The sequence below is a fragment of the Camelus dromedarius genome, chromosome 29 (genome assembly GCF_036321535.1).
Source record: "Camelus dromedarius isolate mCamDro1 chromosome 29, mCamDro1.pat, whole genome shotgun sequence".
NCBI classification, from domain to species: Eukaryota; Metazoa; Chordata; class Mammalia; order Artiodactyla; family Camelidae; genus Camelus; species Camelus dromedarius.
This window is the reverse complement of record NC_087464.1, coordinates 8,095,594-8,111,983: the sequence shown is the minus strand read 5'-3', so window position 1 is coordinate 8,111,983 and position 16,390 is coordinate 8,095,594. Positions and strand designations below refer to the sequence as shown.

The following is a 16,390-nucleotide window of genomic DNA, read 5'->3' as shown; positions in this document are numbered from 1 at the left end:
TCTGGTGCTGGGCAACATGAAGTCAGTATATTACAACCTTCCTCCCAGGGATTACAAATAAAACTCTGATGATGATGAAAATAATAATAATAATAGTAATTATCTGAGCACTGATAATAACAAGTAGCTTGGGGAGGAAACTCAAAACTTGAAAAGCAAACGATACTCAAGAGTGAATTTTATGGAGGGTCTCCTTTTACCTCCTGGCTTGAAACCAAGGGTGGCCCCAGTGTGGAACTATACAGCAGACACAGGCAGCAAAAAAAATCACTGAGAACCCTTATTTTTGGGTCAGAGAACAAAGAAAAGGTATTCCCACAGCAGAAAAGTATGGGCAAAAATCCCTGTGTGCCTGTGGTCTCAGGTACACTTTGACTTTGGAATAACCATAGGTTTAGAGAAAACCTGTAAAGATGGTATAGAGTTCCCAAGCCCCCCAACCCAGTTTCCCCCAGTGTTAACATCCCAGCATAAACATGTTCCATTTTTAAAAACAAAGAAACCAGGATTGGTAGTTTACTATTACTAAACTCCAGACTTCATTTGGATTCACCAGTTTTTCCACTGATGTCCTTTTACTGGCGTCTGATGAACCATCGCTAAGAGTGCCTACCACTGGACTTATCGAGGAAATAAGAAATATTCTTGTTGTTTAAACCACTGCTGTTCATGCATTCTGATACCTGTGTTCATTAATTGACAAATGAGCGGAGAGTCTGGTCCTTCTTAGTGCAGAATGTCATATGTGCAATTCTGCCCTCTGGACACTGTTATGGCCACTGTCCTTTCCCTCCCAGCCACTTCATCTGATGAAAAAGAAGGTCTGCCTCTAGAGGATTAATTGCAGAACCAATAATACTGCATGGGTTGGGATTCCTTCAATCAGCCAACAAACTTACTGAGTGCTTATTGTGTACTGAGGTCTACGTTAGGTACCAGAGGGACAACAATAATGAGAAAAATCCCCTGTTTTAAGTGGAGGTGATGTACAACATACAAGTAAGTATATAAAGTCAGGTTGTGTTATGAAGAAAAGCGGCAGAGTAAGCATGTTGGGCAGTTAGGCTAGATAAACCGAATAACAGCTGTTTCAGAAGTTCATGCAGAGGTGGACTTGTGGCCTTTTCCACGTTCTTTAAGGAGGTGATAAGGAAACATGTGTCTTGTAAAGTCTTATTAATAATCTAAACTTAGAGCTGAAAATCAACCTTTAGTTTGGGATTATTTTAAAACATAAAGGAAATAGCTACATCAGGAAAGATTTTTAAACCTCAATATGAGATTGACCAATCCATGACGGCTCACAAACTTGGTATCTTTACAAGGGAAGAACTTAAAAGGGTTGATGGCCAGATAGTGGCAGCGATGCTAGATGATTCAAAATTTTTCAGAATAGAGAAGGAATGAAGGATTAAAGAACAAAATTAAAACGAGGACAGAGAAAGGAGCTGTAGGCGTGGAGAAGTCATCACGGCAACTAGAAATTTTCGCGGCCTATGACACCAAGGTCAGGAAATCCCTTTGGGTGGGGTAGAAACTTGGGTGGCAGGTGTTTAGAAACAACCTGACTGATGATCTTATTTAGAGCAGGAAGAATGACCGTTCCAGCCATTCCCAGTTTAGAGAGGCTGCCAGCCGAGGCCGAGCCGGGCAGCAGAACTCCTTAGGGTCGCTCCAGCTTGAGAATCACAGCCTCATTCTTCCCGTCTGAGGCTCGCTCTTAGGCTGGGGATTCAGAAACCCAGGAGAAGCAGGGCTCGGGAACTTGAAGATTAGCAGATGCCAAGTTGTCCATTAAAGTTCCGAGGCGGCCGGCCTCCCCAATCTCACAAGGAAATACTACTGAGTTCCTTTTCCCAGGGCATCTACTTCCTCTCGAGTATTGCAGATGTAATCATAAACACAAGCCAGTTGTAGCCATAAGCTCACGTTCTAGTGCAAACCCCTGTGACTCCCGCAAACAGTCCCCACCCTGCTAGAAACTCCGCCCCCGTTCGTAACCATAGGAACGGCAGAAACGCCAAGAGCCGGAGATTCCCGGTTCCACACTCCCTAGCTAATATTGTTTCCCACTATCTGTCCACATGGGCGCACCACCTCACTATTGGTCGGTGCCCCAGGACTGTGCCTTGCCCTAGCCAATAAGCGGCCTGTGCACGTGCACACCTGCGTAACCTGATTGGTCATCACTCTCTGATCACGCACTGCCTTCCTGCGCCAGCCCCTGAGCGGGGGCGCCAATGAAATGACTCAGTAGCCATTTACAGCCAATCAGCACGCCGCGGGGTTCAGAGCCAGCCTATGGGCGCGCGTCGGGGGTGGGCTGTCCCGGCCCCTTTCCATTCCTGGCTGGGTTTGTTAAAGCGACAGGCCCGAAGGCGCGCCGGGGCTCCACCGGGCACCGCACAGCGGCCGCTGGGGCCCTCGGCGTGCGGCTGGCGCCCGTGACATCGGCGCCACTCTGCTCGCGACCCCGGCTCCGGGCCGCTGCCGACCTCCTTGGCGCGGCCGTGTCATCCGGCAGGATGGGCGGCGAGGCGGGGTCCGCGGCGGTGATGGGTTCCGAGGGCCGTGTGAAGAGCCTGGGTCTGGTGTTCGAGGACGAGCGCAAGAGCTGCTACTCGAGCGGCGAGACGGTGGCAGGGCACGTGCTGCTGGAGGCGGCCGAGCCGGTGACCCTGCGCGCGCTGCGCCTGGAGGCCCACGGCCGCGCCACTGCCGCCTGGGGCCCGATCGCGGGCACCGCGGCCCCGGCTGCCTCCTCGGAGGTGGAGTACCTGAACGTGCGCCTGAGCCTGCGCGAGCCCCCGGCCGGTGAGCGCGGGCAGCGGCCTGGGAGAGGGGCGGGCCGGACTGGGAGGGGGCGCGCCGGCGAATGCCCACCAGGCAGGTGGGCGGGGAACGGCTTCCGGGGTTGGGGTCCGCCCACCGGGTGGCTGGAGCCTCAGTTTGGTCGCCTTGACTGGTGGGCAACAATGCCTGCTCCCCTCACCTCACAGCACCGGGGCGGTGGTGCACACCTCTGCCTGGTACCCCGCCCCTGGCTCGCTGGGGTCTGACGACCGGCACCAGGGTCCCAGGACCATCTAGGACAGCTCTGGAAGCGAGCCGTTGCCATGGGAACCCGTGATGAGCAGTCTGGAATCAAGAATCTGGGGATCTAGGTCCTGTCCCTTCTGGCTTAAGGAACGGGGGACAGAACCGGATTCTATGAGGTTCCATTCTGGGGTGCCCAGTGTTTTATGAGCCTCTCCTTCTCCCCATCCTGGACCTGGACCCTCGTGCTCGGTTCATGATGAGTTAGCAAAATCTCAATCTTTGGAAGAGGGAAGTAGTTCCTGAACAATAGGAGTTCAAAGGAAGTACTTTTCGACTTGACCATCATACTTGGTTTCCCTCTTTGAGGAAGCAGGATAACTTCAGAGTAATGCCTCTACCTTACATTCTTTGTATTTATTTTTTGCTTCCTTTTGCATTCTCTTCTTCCTTCCCCTCTCACACCCCCATAGACCTTTGGTGACAGTAGGATCTGGGCCTTGTAAGAGTTTCTGGAGAAATGATTACTCTTCTTGCCCATTCCTGTAAAATCCAGCTAATAGTGTAGGCTTTTCCAGAAGTGCCCATGTGAAAACTCACCACATCAATGTTAGGTGCAACAATCATTTCCCTTAATCATGAAAATGCTATGCACAGTGGCTCTTAGTCTTCTTTTGGTTGGTGGAGGCCACTTTAAACTGTTTTCCCCTTCTACTTCATCAGCTTCAGCATTTATCTGTAAAATGAGATCATGATGGAGACAGCCCTCGAAGAGTAAACTGCAGTGTATTGGTGTTTAACCCTTGCTGTGTCATGTACAAAATCACTAACGTGCAGTTTTGCCTTGTCCTGCTGTGGAGAGGTAGACTGATCACAGTTAAATCTTCAAGGTGTGTGAGAATCGAGTGATCCCAAAAATTGTAGTGAGGAAGGCATATAGGAACCAAAGTCCTCTTTTTAGATTAACAAGTACGGTGTGTTAGGTGGCAGTTCTGAGCTGCCTTATGCCCTTTCATCAGCATGGTTTCCAGGATCAACCCATGCGTGCCTTCCCCATAGGTGAAGACAACACAGGTTTTCAAGATGGCTGACTGGAGTCAAGGGCAATGGAAGAGGGAACTAGACTGGCTTTTGTCCTGGACTCTGGACTCTGTATCTTTGTGCCCATGACTACTGAGTAAATAGATGTAAGGCTAATAGCAGTTGAACCTGGGATTCGCAATAAAAAATTGCTTCGGTAAAATCTGGGCTATCATATAGTGTTTTGATTCACAAGTCAGATCTTGTTTTGTCATTCTGATGGCATAGAATGGCTAACCCCAGACAACCTGAAAATCTTAGCTTGTTTTAGAATGTACCATTAAAAAAAATATCACTTCTAATATCTGTAGCTGGAAAGAGGTTAGCAACTTTAGTTGTAGATTCTTAGGTTTACTGAATTCCAAAACCTAGATGAGTTTCAGTCACCTTAAGAGATGTGTAGAAATCCAGAATTTCGGTAAGTATGGCTATACGATTTATTTAAAAAAAAAAAAAAACCTGCCAGGTGATGCTCTGGCATTGTGAATCTCATTCAGCTACTTGCTCTCCTTGTCATTGATTTTCTTCGTACTTCTGTTGAATCATTGTGGTAGAAAGACAGGACACACCAGACAGCTGGTTTCACATCTTGGTCCTACACCAGGAAGCTGACCTTATGTGAGTGCCTCATCCTTCCTGAGCCCCAGTCTCTGCCTCTGTAATGGCCTTCAGGCTCCCACGGCTCATGAGTATCCTGAATTATAAGCTTGGGCTGAAGGACCATTAGCGAATGAGACATCTTGTGACATTGTAGTTGTTATTGCATAAGGCAGAAGTAATACACCGTGGGAGCAGCAGCAGAAATGGGCACATGATCCAGCCTGTGGGCCTTTTTAATTTAAAATGAATAAATAATTTAGAAAGAAAGAAAACAGAGATTAGATTCCCAATGCTATAACCCATATTTATCAACTTTATCAAAATTGGCTTTTTCCTGTTTGTTTTGAGGTGGTTAAAAGTCTCATTTTAAATGTTCTGGTTCCTTTGCTGATTTGTTTTCTCTCTGAGTGGGGAGCTCCCTCTCTCATCCTCTGCTAGCATCCTGTGCAACTCTGTTCTCCACACTGGCCCTCCACGCCCTGCCTCACCCTGCATCTCAACCTCTTCTCACTGGTCTTCATGCCAGCCTTTACATCAGCAGCAGACGTGGTCCTCAGGGTGCCACCCGCCCTTCGGACTCCAGCACTCCATGGTCATGACTTGTGTACAAGAGTGTGTAGCCTTCTTTCCTCCCATGGTCTGCTTGGGGATTGAAATTACTGAGCCTTACATCAGCTCTGTGCCTGACTTTGAAGCTCTGTAAACTGTGAGCACAAATGAAACACATATTCCGGAATCTAATGATTACAGATGAGCACTTTAGCCCAGCCCTCAGGAGCGCTGGGCTTCCTTGAGCCTGTTGCTTGATAGCTGTAGTGTGAGTGGGGCTCCCCTGCCCGACCGTGCTGCGACGCTGCTCTGTCGCTGCTGACGCTTAGCGGGCAGCTCTGGGCACACCTGGGCCATGGGACTCGCTCTGGCATTCATTTAACATGGTCCCACATCCCTGTGATTTGTTCACTTTGCCTCCAGATACTCCAGACCTGTGGAGTATTTCTATTTGAATGACTTTAAGTGACAAATACTTTTAATGTTTTTTTATTTTCCTAACGTATTATGCATTGAAAATTGGAGATAAGTTTAAGAGAATTAATGGGCCCTATTGCATTCCTGAATGGTAACTGGATTGGTGAAGGTCTTCGGACTCTAGTATATAGGGGAAAAATTAGCACATTTCACTAGTGATTTTTTTAATAAATGGATACAGTAGAAATCTCCATTTTAGTATCAATTGACCAGGCGAATCTCAGAGAAAGTTCTCTCATATTAATAGTTTAATAGTTCTAAACTTGAATCTATGGACATCAGATGAAGGGAACATTTATAATTATCTCTGGAGAACCACCCAGCCAACCCTGACAGCCCTGGAGTTGGCTTTGGACCTGCGTGATGCAGCATTTCCAAGTCCATCAGAGCTCCAGCAGTGCCTCTGCCCTTGCACAGTCCGTCCGCACCCTGCCTCTTGGCCTTCTCACCATCAGGGATAAGTGTCTTCGTGAAATAAAGTGGAACTGGCTGACCCCAGAGCGGGAGGAAGGAGCCGAGGCCAGGCTTGGCAAAGCCCGCGCTCTGTTCCAAGTTAACCAGCATTCCCTGTTAGACAGTGGAGCGTGAGTGTAGATACGTGACTCTTGCTTAATAACTTGCCCTGTTGGTTTGGCTATTTTAGTATTATGCTCAACAGTCATAATATTCCAAGTAAACTTTTCACTTCCTTTTCCATCACTGCCCAAAGAATTCATAGTCTGACTTTTGTGGTATACCCAAAATAAATGTCTATTTTTTTCTAAATTACTTTAAGGTCCAATTTAACATTGGCAGCTGACGTTAGTATAACAGGATGTTAACGTTCATATCCTCCTGCTCATGTACAAGTGGGGCAAGCGAATGTTTATGTATGTATGTGCGCGTACACGTATATGTACAGAGAGCTCTGGCGCTTTATGGTAATTGCTTGTGTAACTGGTCTATTTGAAGATGGTTTGAAATTGATTAAGCTTGGTAAAAGATTCAAAATTTTAGTTTTCAAAATCTCCGTTTAGTGTACTTTTTGAAGTATACACGGTTTTAGAGCCAAGGAACCCTCCTTTTAAAACAATGATTTAGATTGTGCAAATCCTTGATATAATACTAACCTTAGTTAAAATAACATGTATTCTTTCTTTTCTTTCTTTTTTTTTTTTTAGGTGAAGGCATCCTCTTACTACAGCCTGGAAAGCATGAATTTCCATTCAGCTTTCAACTTCCATCTGAGTGAGTGAAACGATGTAACTTTGGGGGTTCTCCTTCCCGTCCACCAGTCGCACGGGCCCCCAGTCCCTTCCGACACGCCACCGTGCGTGTTTATCCCGCATAGCCCCCGAGGAGACCTACCCTGTTTTTCTTTTAAACAAAACCAACACTTTTAAGGGCTCTTCCCAGTTTTGTTTAACTGGAAAATAAACTTAGAAAGTAACCCGTTTGGTTGATTTCAGGCCTTTGGTGACATCTTTCACCGGGAAGTACGGAAGCATTCAGTACTGCGTGAGGGCGATTTTGGAACGACCCAAGGTGCCCGATCAGAGTGTCAAGCGGGAACTCCAGGTGATCAGTCGCATTGATGTCAACACACCAGCATTATTAGTAAGTTCCTCCTTCCTCTCCACCGTGCCATCTCCATTCAACGAGCCCAGCGGTCACCTGTCACTCCCCAGTGTAACCTTGTACCCCACAGGCATTCGCTCTAAATACATGATTCTGAATTGGGCACATTACACGTGGCGTGTGTTAATACCATTGATCGCGCCCCTGTTGTTCAGGGCTGCTTTTGCCAAAAAGTTACACGGGCCTGGAGACGCATTAATAAGGCTTGATAATAATAATGCACACACCCAGAGTAGTCACTTTTACCAGAGCAGCCACACTCAGCGCTGTGGGTTCTAAACTCCCCCATAATAGCAGGTTGAGGAGCAGTAATTATGGAAGAGTATTAATCACGCGCAGCCTGTCATTGACGCTCAGGCCGTTCGGCTGTGTCCCCCTGCATTTATGTCATTTTCTAACATTAAGTAAGTGCCTGCAGCTGCTCTGGAGAGCCTTCCACCTCTCATTTCCTTGTGACAGATTTGGCCACATTAAAGCATTGAACTTCTAATAATCACCAGAAATACTGTAGGCTGATAAGAAAGACAAGGCTATAAGTAACAACAGAATAGGCAAGATGGGAGCTAATGAGCGAGATTCTTTTATCTAAACCCATATTATCAAAATAATATAAAATTATACCTTGTGCTTTCATGATCGCCACGAGGACCTAATGGTTCTTCATTTAAATATGAATGAATGATTTTTTTTTGTTCACTTCAAAATTTGAACTTTCCATCATGATACTGATGTTACAGAGATGTATGTTGAGTATTGGAGGTTTCTCATTCTAGCCAATGTTTTTAAAGATTAAGGGGGAAAAAAAAACAGGAGTTAAAAGTTGCTTAACTCTATTTTCACACAAAAATGAAACAGAATTGACGCTACTGTTCACCTTTAGATTGTGGAGATGTAATAAATACGCCCTCGTTGCTTGGTCCCTGTGGCCAACATCATCCGCGAGCAGCACCCAGCTGCCCTGGCTCATAGCTCTGACTTACCACCTGCAGGACCTATTTTGGAAGTTGATGATTTTAATAACTGTCTTGTATTTTTAAAAACTACTTAGAATTGGGTGGCGGCCTCTCACTCCCTCCCCTTCTGAGATGGTCCGCACTCTGTCTATGGAGTGTGTATCTACTTTTATTGTAACCTGAGCACCCAGTTCCCCCCACACTTCATGGCCTTTCTCTTGCCTTCTGAGACATCCTGCACTGTCTACGGATTATCTCACTGAGTAAATCTACTTTTACTCAAAAAAAAAAAAAATTGTATAGCTAATTCTAAACTATTTATGGGGCCATTGTGGCAAATAACTTAAAGATATTTTATGTTTTGGCAAAAAGAGACACTGTTTATCATCTACTATTCTTTTATAATTGAAAAGAAAAATTGCAGCTCTGGGTTTTATAATGAGCTTTTGGTTTATGTCTCTTGTAAACTGAGCATTTTAAATCTTATGTCATTTCTCTTGATACCATACACTAGAAAATAGGGGAGTGAGTTCAGTAACCTTTTAGATCCATGACACTGGGTGTATTGTTGGCACTGCCATCACACAAAACCCCGGAACATTCTCAGTCAAGGACACTTGAAATTTCTACCTCCATAATGAATTATGAAGTAAGGGAAAAGCCTGTTTGCTTATTGCATATTCTAAATGCCGAGACAAATAGAGCATTCTGATTATTGATTTTTATACCATTTCTCCTTTTCCTGATCTACCCATAAAGTCTCTAAAAAAAAAAAATAGTTCCATCGTATTAATAGGTACTACTACAGTTTTTGATTGCTTTTGTAAAGGACGGTACATCATTTCCGAGAAATACAATGACTGCAGGATAAAACAGGGTGATGTCACCCTAATTTGAGTATGAAATTTCACCTTAGTTTTCCTGAAAAGAAAATGATTTTTAATGCTTTGCTTTGAATACATATTTAACCTAATATGTCACAGGAAGATAAGAAAGGTTTGATTTGTTTTTTGGAAGACATTTTCTGTATTACTATTTAGTGAAGGATGACATAATTTTAAGTTCTATGAATTTTCTAGACCTGTTTTAATTAAAGTCATTTTATTATTTGAACTTTTCAAGACCCCTGTATTGAAAACTCAAGAGAAAATGGTTGGCTGTTGGTTTTTCACTTCTGGTCCAGTCTCACTGAGTGCCAAAATCGAAAGAAAGGGCTACTGTAATGGTAAGCAAGCCAAGTGCCAGATTCACTCATTTTTAGCTAATTTTAAGTGATTTTTTAATAGTGTGTTTTGTAACATATGACGTGTGTACTATTTTAAAACATGGGTAATAATATTTTCTGATTTTAGTATAAATAATTGATCTTTAACTATTTATAAAATGGATGCATCGATCCCAGTAGTCCCAGTATTTCTGACTTCAGTCCTGTTACTTTCATGACAAAGACTACATCTAGAAGAGTGGGAAAAATGCCAGTATTTTATTTTAACATTGCAAAAGGATGTCCCGAGCATTGTCGCTCAGAAGAGAGCTGTTGTGATATGAAAATGCTGTTAGGTGATGACTCAGTGCTGGGAATTCAGGGATACAGGCGGGGCCAGAACGGAGAACGTCAACACTTAGGAGTTGGATTGATAACCTGAGAAGGGCCCAATTCCGTACAGTGGGTTTGGCCCCGGCTCTGGGGTTCTGGCTTGTTGGGAGTGAATATGGGATGGAATGGAGTGATGGTGGATGTATAACGTGGATGTGCAACTTACCTGCTCCATCCATTGCTTTATTAATGCCTTAACATCAATTCCTGAAAAGCGAAGGCTTTGTTGTCCTATTGGGCAGATTTTAATTTGTTAGGTATTAATGTGTTTGTTAGTGATCCTTTGTCCTTAACATAGTACTGAATCATTTATTTGTATGCCTTCTCTTAACTTTTATATATATTGGTCATTTACAAATCTTTAGAGTTGGTAGCCTAATATGGCTACATTAGGCAAGTGAATAATGCAATAATGAGAAAACGGTGTCCACCACAACCTGCAGTCAGTTTTCATCTCTCTGACTCGGATTTACACGATAAGTTTTCCATCAGGGTCCTCGGTTTGTTAAAATAATGTTGCAGTATTTCAGCTTTCACCAGTAACAGCTCTGTCCACCTTGGTGAGAACATTCTGGAGCCTCTGAAGGTGTTTCTGTTTTCTTTCTAGGAGAAGCTATTCCAATCTATGCAGAAATAGAGAATTGTTCCTCCCGTCTGATCGTTCCCAAAGCTGCCATTTTCCAAACGCAGACGTATTTGGCCAGTGGGAAAACCAAGACCGTGCGGCACATGGTCGCCAACGTGCGAGGAAACCACATCGCTTCCGGGAGCACCGACACATGGAACGGGAAGACTCTCAAGATCCCGCCTGTGACGCCGTCCATCCTGGACTGCTGCATCATCCGGGTGGACTACTCCTTAGCTGTGAGCACCCCTTTTTTAAGCTGAAGACGTGCAGACGGGAGCCGTAACTGGCCCCGTGTCACTGTGAAGATGTGCATGTGCTGCCCGGGGCAACATCATTTTATACCAGCATGACAGGCTGTGAAATATATGAAGATGGGCCTTTGTTTTTTAATCAAAAAAGCTATCCCCCTGATGGGATTTTAATTAAACAACGTGGAAGAATGAAGGTGCATTCAGGGGTGCTTGTTACACAGCACACATGGACTTAATTTTCTTTGGTGGTTATGTAAGCTGAGCTCACTTACAGTGAGCTATGCTGAGGCCTCGGTTCCCCATCACAGAGCATTCACGATGTTTTGTGCACTCTTCGTTTGATTTGTTCTTCATCTGATTCAGTCAGGACAGTTTACAGCTGTGTTGGGGGTGGTAGCCGACAACAAAAGCATTTGTTTCTGTGAAAGAATAATTGGGCTGTTCACTATGAGGTTTCACTTACGTTTGTGCCTTTCTCTTTTTGTTGTTGTTTTGTTTTGTTTTTGCATATTAGGTGTATATTCACATTCCTGGTGCTAAAAAGTTAATGCTTGAGCTGCCCTTAGTGATTGGCACGATTCCATATAACGGTTTTGGCAGCAGAAACTCCAGCACTGCCAGCCAGTTCATTATGGATATGAGCTGGTTGACACTGACTCTGCCAGAACAGCCCGAAGGTAAGATGCATGGAGGTCCTTGTACGTACAGAGCACCTGAGAACAGGGCGTGCGAGACAGCAGGTGGGCAGAAGATGCTTGCTGCTGCCGGCCCACTGTCCCTCCTCTTGTCATTCCGAACAATCTTAACACACTGTTCCCGGAAGGCACTTTGAGAGGTTAACTTCTCCAAGACACGAAGCTGCCAAGGGCAGATGCAGAAGTACAATCTACATCTGCTGATTCCAATCAGTGATAGTAAAATCATGGAAAATAATCAGAAAAAAAGAGTATAGAGTGTCATGGATGTATTTTCAATAGCCACATTTCCGTGATATTTTTTACCTAGACTCATACACGCGTCTCAGAAAGACTAGATTGTAACCATGGTTACTAATACTTTAATAAAAGCAGAATCTGTTGAATATTTCTTGTTGTAAAGGACACGAAGACTTTCTGATTAGAGGCAAAAATACCATCGTTTTATCTTCAAATTAAGCTAAATTTCTTGTTTCTATAGGAGTTCAGAAGAGATTAATGCAACTCGCTTCTGCCTGCATTTCCTAACTCCAGCTCCATTTCTGTTTCAGCTCCACCAAACTATGCAGACGTGGTGTCAGAGGAAGAATTCTCTAGACACGTGCCTCCTTACCCTCAGCCCCCGAACCGCGAGGGCGAGTCATGCTGTCCCATGTTTGCCTGCATTCAGGAATTCCGGTTTCAGCCTCCGCCTCTTTATTCAGAGGTAAAGCCAAGCAAAATTAGACTTGGGTTGTGTTGTCTGTGGATCGTCCCCTGTAAGCACCTGTTGTTGATCCCTAGTTAATAGAAGATGTATGCAAAAAAGTGTTCCAGTGATGACAGATTACCGCTGGTCCGTTTACCAGATTTTGCAGTGTTTACTGTGTGATCCGTAGCGTGCACGTAGGGCACAGTGGGTTGCCTTTAAGGCATTCTGTGTGGCCATGGAATACAGAGGATTTAAGTGGCCTCCTGGGACTTTCTAATACTAGGCTCTACGCAGCCTGGCTAATGCCCATCGTGCGATCAGAAGTAGACCCTGGGGTCGTGGTAAAGGCCGCCGCAGTAGTCACATCGCGCTGCTCACTTTTGCAGGTGGATCCGCATCCTGGTGACGTAGAAGAGACCCAGCCCGTCTCCTTCATCCTCTGAATGCATTTCAGAAGTCACTGTGTTCATCGTCAAGTTAGAATGTTGGTTCCTTCCCCCTGCCTTTTTGGGGAAGGGGGAGGGAAGATTAGCTTAAGAACATAAACGAACGTCAGGACTGAAGGTGATAGAAATTAAAGACTGCGTGAACTTCCCAGTGGGCCGATGGGAGTGTTGCACAAGTTTGTGATGTGGTGACGTGTCCCCTTGGAACAGCGGGATGAAAATGGGAAAAGTCGCAGAGTGTAATGGACGTCCTGATGGTGGCAGAGTAAGTGAAGGGGCGCCTGTGCTGACCCCAAGGGAAAGGTGTCTGTACACAGTGGGAGCACCATGCGAGCCTGTCCTTACAGAGGTTTCTCAGAGCGGAAGACAAGTGTCCTGAGCTTTAAGGCAACATGGACTCACTGGGAGAGACTTGACTTTGGAGAATGTATGAGCAAAAGGGTGGGTGTGAGGAGGGAAACGGCCCACTCTCAGTACCAAGTGAGACCCTCTGACAGCAGGGCCTTCGTGATTTCTTACCATATCCCATGGGACTGAAGTCCTGAAAAGAATCCTTTTCTGAGATCATGGTCTTATGAGGTCCTAATGAAGCAGTAGTTTTCACTCTTCCAGTGGTAGTTTAAAATGTAGTTTATAGGTTGACTCTACAGTATTATGAAACCAAGAAGGAGTTCTTAGAAAGGCTTGTCAGTTCAAAGGGGAAAGGTGAATTTCAATATGAAAACCCACTTTGTTGCAGGTTGCACTTTTTACCCTCTTTAAGTACTTGAGCAGGGTACATGTTTGATTTTCCTCGTGTCTTATTTACCTAGAAAAAGAAGGGATTAAAAAAAAAAAAAGAAAGCTTGCATCCTTAAGATGCCTTGATAACTGCGCAGGAGAAAAAGAAAAAAAAAAAGGCCTTTTCTTACCTACCTCTAGTGGGGTTGTCAGAATCAGATACGTTTTAAAACTCTAGGCCTGTTACGTCTCCTTGGAGTTTCTGCTAATTTGTAGTCGCAGCCTCATCTCACGCATCACTAACTCTGAAACTGGACCAAGGGCAAAATCTACACAGTCAGCATTAGGTGAAAGTATCTGCATACTAAAGGGTATTTCAAAATAAATGCAAAATCAAGAAGGTTAGAAACACCATTTTTGCAAAAGTCAGAAACCTAATTTCCGTCGAGATACTCAAGTCTCCCGACGGCAGTCACCGCGTTACACACTGTTATCCCAGTTCATCCGTAATTCTATTTAAACTGTGATTTTCTGCATTGTTTTGGTGCAATATTTTGTTATCATTTAACCTCAGGATATTCAAACCAACAAGATTGTGTTGCTGCTAGAAGTCTGAGCAGTGTTCTTACTGTCCACCCTCCCCTTTCAGTCGTTGGTTTTTGCTTTAATCTGTTGGTTTGGGGGGCTGAGAGCATTTCTGGACACTAAGTAGAAGGGAGATTAGGGATTCCCACAACAGAGTCAGGACCAGTCCGGTACCGCGGTCTTCTCCGCATCCTAAGGGTTTGATCTGGAAACCCTGGTGCTTCCCGTGTGGAATACTGTACTTCATTCAACCAAAAGATCAGTTTTCCCGTCAATCAGTATATTCCGTTAGAAATAGAAAAGTTCTAAGGTTAAATTTTGTATTTAAAAATTAGTTGGCCATTTGATCAGGGATTTTTATACAAACACTAGGTAAATGTACGTTTTTCACCCTCCTAGACTTACCTCTCTTCTCTGTAATCACGTGAGCATCTTAAGCAGTTCTTTGTTCCGTCGTAAGCCACTGTTGAAAATTACTGTTGAAAATCACAATGCAAACTGTCAACAGCTATCATTGTGGTACTGAAATTGTCACAAAACTTTATTCCCTGCTTTGGTTTTTATGATCTTTTATTTTGCTGTGTCTTTGTCTTTTAGCTATGGATGTTTAAGTCTAAGCAATTTTATTTTTACTTTAAAGAAGATCACCTTCAGCTATTTCTTGTCTAAGTTGTAGTTTACGTGTGTAGTCAAGACAGGGTCCATCTCCGTGATGCCAACACAAAGTGAGAGAAACAGAAGAAAATGGTCCGGAGAAAGAGAATGTTGAATTATCTGGCTCTGTGCAGAAAAGCAACTGCTTCCCGGAATCCTTCATCAGGATTGTGTTTTCACCTTTATTACTGAAATCATGAGGCATGCCCACCAAATTAAAGCAAAGCTGGTTTGTAGCACTTAAGAGAATAGCTGCAAGGTATGAGCTGCCTTACTGAACGGATACTGGATATCTGACCTTACACAGTAGGTTGAAACTGTATACCTTCTCGTAGAAGATTCTACATCGGAACAGAGAGTTCTTGGGAAAGAAGATGAAACTTTAGCTGCTGTTATTTGCTTGTTTGTTCTCCTGTTTAGTTTGCAAAGAAACCGTGGCCTTAGAATTTTCTTTTTGATGCAAAAATTTTGAAATTGAGAATGTGCACCTTTGGGCACACAAAACCCTTCCATGGGCAGAACTTTCCTGTTTTTGTTTTGCACAATCAGAAACTCAATAGGCAGGGGTTATGTTTTTGATAAGTTACCTATGAAAGCTTTTTATTTTTATTATAAAAATGTAACACTTTAACCCACAGAGGAAAAAAAAATAAAGATTGTATTTTGTACTCTTATCTGAACCCCATGGGTTCCTTTTGTTAATAAAATGATTACACTCATGCTGCGAGTTGCTAGTAATGTTTCTGTTCTGTTTTTTGTTTTGTTTTTCTAAGACTTTGACTTAAATTGTTACAGACTGAAGGGAAATCAATACCAGGAGACAAAATGTTACTGCTGTTAAGATCCTTTTGTAAAAATGTGTGCTGTCCTCAGACTGGGCACAGCCCTGGGCAATTCTACGCCTGTTTGTATGGCGCACTCAGTTTCCCCAGGTAATCAGGTTTTTAGCATTTCGTGAAAAAGAGTCCTTGGGATGAGTCATAAAGCTTAAGCTCTGTTGGTCATTGAGAGAGCATTCTCCCCATTCATTCTCAAATGATAATGGCCACTTCTTTAAAGCTTTCGGAGCTTTCCTGTTTGGCCAGAATCTTTCCGGGATTGATTTAGTAGGTCTGGTGGGCAGTCAGTGGACTCCTACCAGGAGACACCGCTCAGTAAACCTCCCCTTGCCAAGTACACACTCAGATGGACAACAGCCATATGTTTTGTGCAGGGAAGATGCAACGATTTGTCATCTCAGAAAAACTGCCCTGACCCTCTGCCCTGGAAAATTGTAAACCTTAGCTAAAAAATGAGGTAGAAACTAGCCCAAGAAATTTACTCTCCAAGTGTTTCTAATGTGTGAGATGATGTTAAATAGTAAATCTTTTCTGCATCCACATTTGCACTCAATGTAAATTGAAATATTTGTCTCAGAAGAAAAAATTTGTCTCATGCAGTAAATATTGAGGCAAAACTTAACGGCTATTAAAGTTTCTGCAGTTTATATGGTAAAGTTGTGGGTTATAAAATTTAGAACAAGGAGATCATTGCAATCTAGGCCATAACCCTCATGTTACAAATGAGGATACCAAAACCCAGAGATGTAACCTGAAAATTTGGCCTACGTTCTCTGTAAGGTTCTTGCTCACTTTAAAATTCCCTGCTTGTGCAACTCGAATAGAAGTTACAGAAACAGTAATTGCTTTGAATTACGCAGCTCAGGACTTGCAGACCTAGACGAAGCACATGCTTGATCAAGGGTCTTCAGCATTTCTACCACAAAGCCCTGCCTACGTACAGAAAGGACACCAGTCTTTGACTGAATTGCT

General features: G+C 44.0%; 1 protein-coding gene across 1 annotated transcript; it reads left to right on the top strand.

The window, feature by feature from the left end:
* Positions 1–2,369: 2,369 nt before the first annotated feature.
* On the top strand, positions 2,370–15,306 carry ARRDC4 (arrestin domain containing 4). Its single transcript, XM_031440493.2, has 8 exons — positions 2,370–2,814; positions 6,903–6,969; positions 7,191–7,338; positions 9,435–9,537; positions 10,517–10,773; positions 11,303–11,465; positions 12,035–12,189; positions 12,561–15,306. Exons 1-8 carry the CDS (start codon positions 2,526–2,528, stop codon positions 12,615–12,617), a joined length of 1,239 nt encoding a protein of 412 aa, XP_031296353.1. The 5' UTR covers positions 2,370–2,525; the 3' UTR covers positions 12,618–15,306.
* Positions 15,307–16,390: the final 1,084 nt, after the last annotated feature.

Coding starts and splice junctions, on each gene's coding strand:
- ARRDC4 (XM_031440493.2), top strand. CDS start 2,526: ATGGGCGGCGAGGCGGGGTCCGCGGCGGTGATGGGTTCCGAGGGCCGT. Junction 9,538..10,516: donor AAGAAAGGGCTACTGTAATG/GTAAGCAAGCCA, acceptor TTTTCTTTCTAG/GAGAAGCTATTCCAATCTAT. Junction 11,466..12,034: donor TCTGCCAGAACAGCCCGAAG/GTAAGATGCATG, acceptor TTTCTGTTTCAG/CTCCACCAAACTATGCAGAC.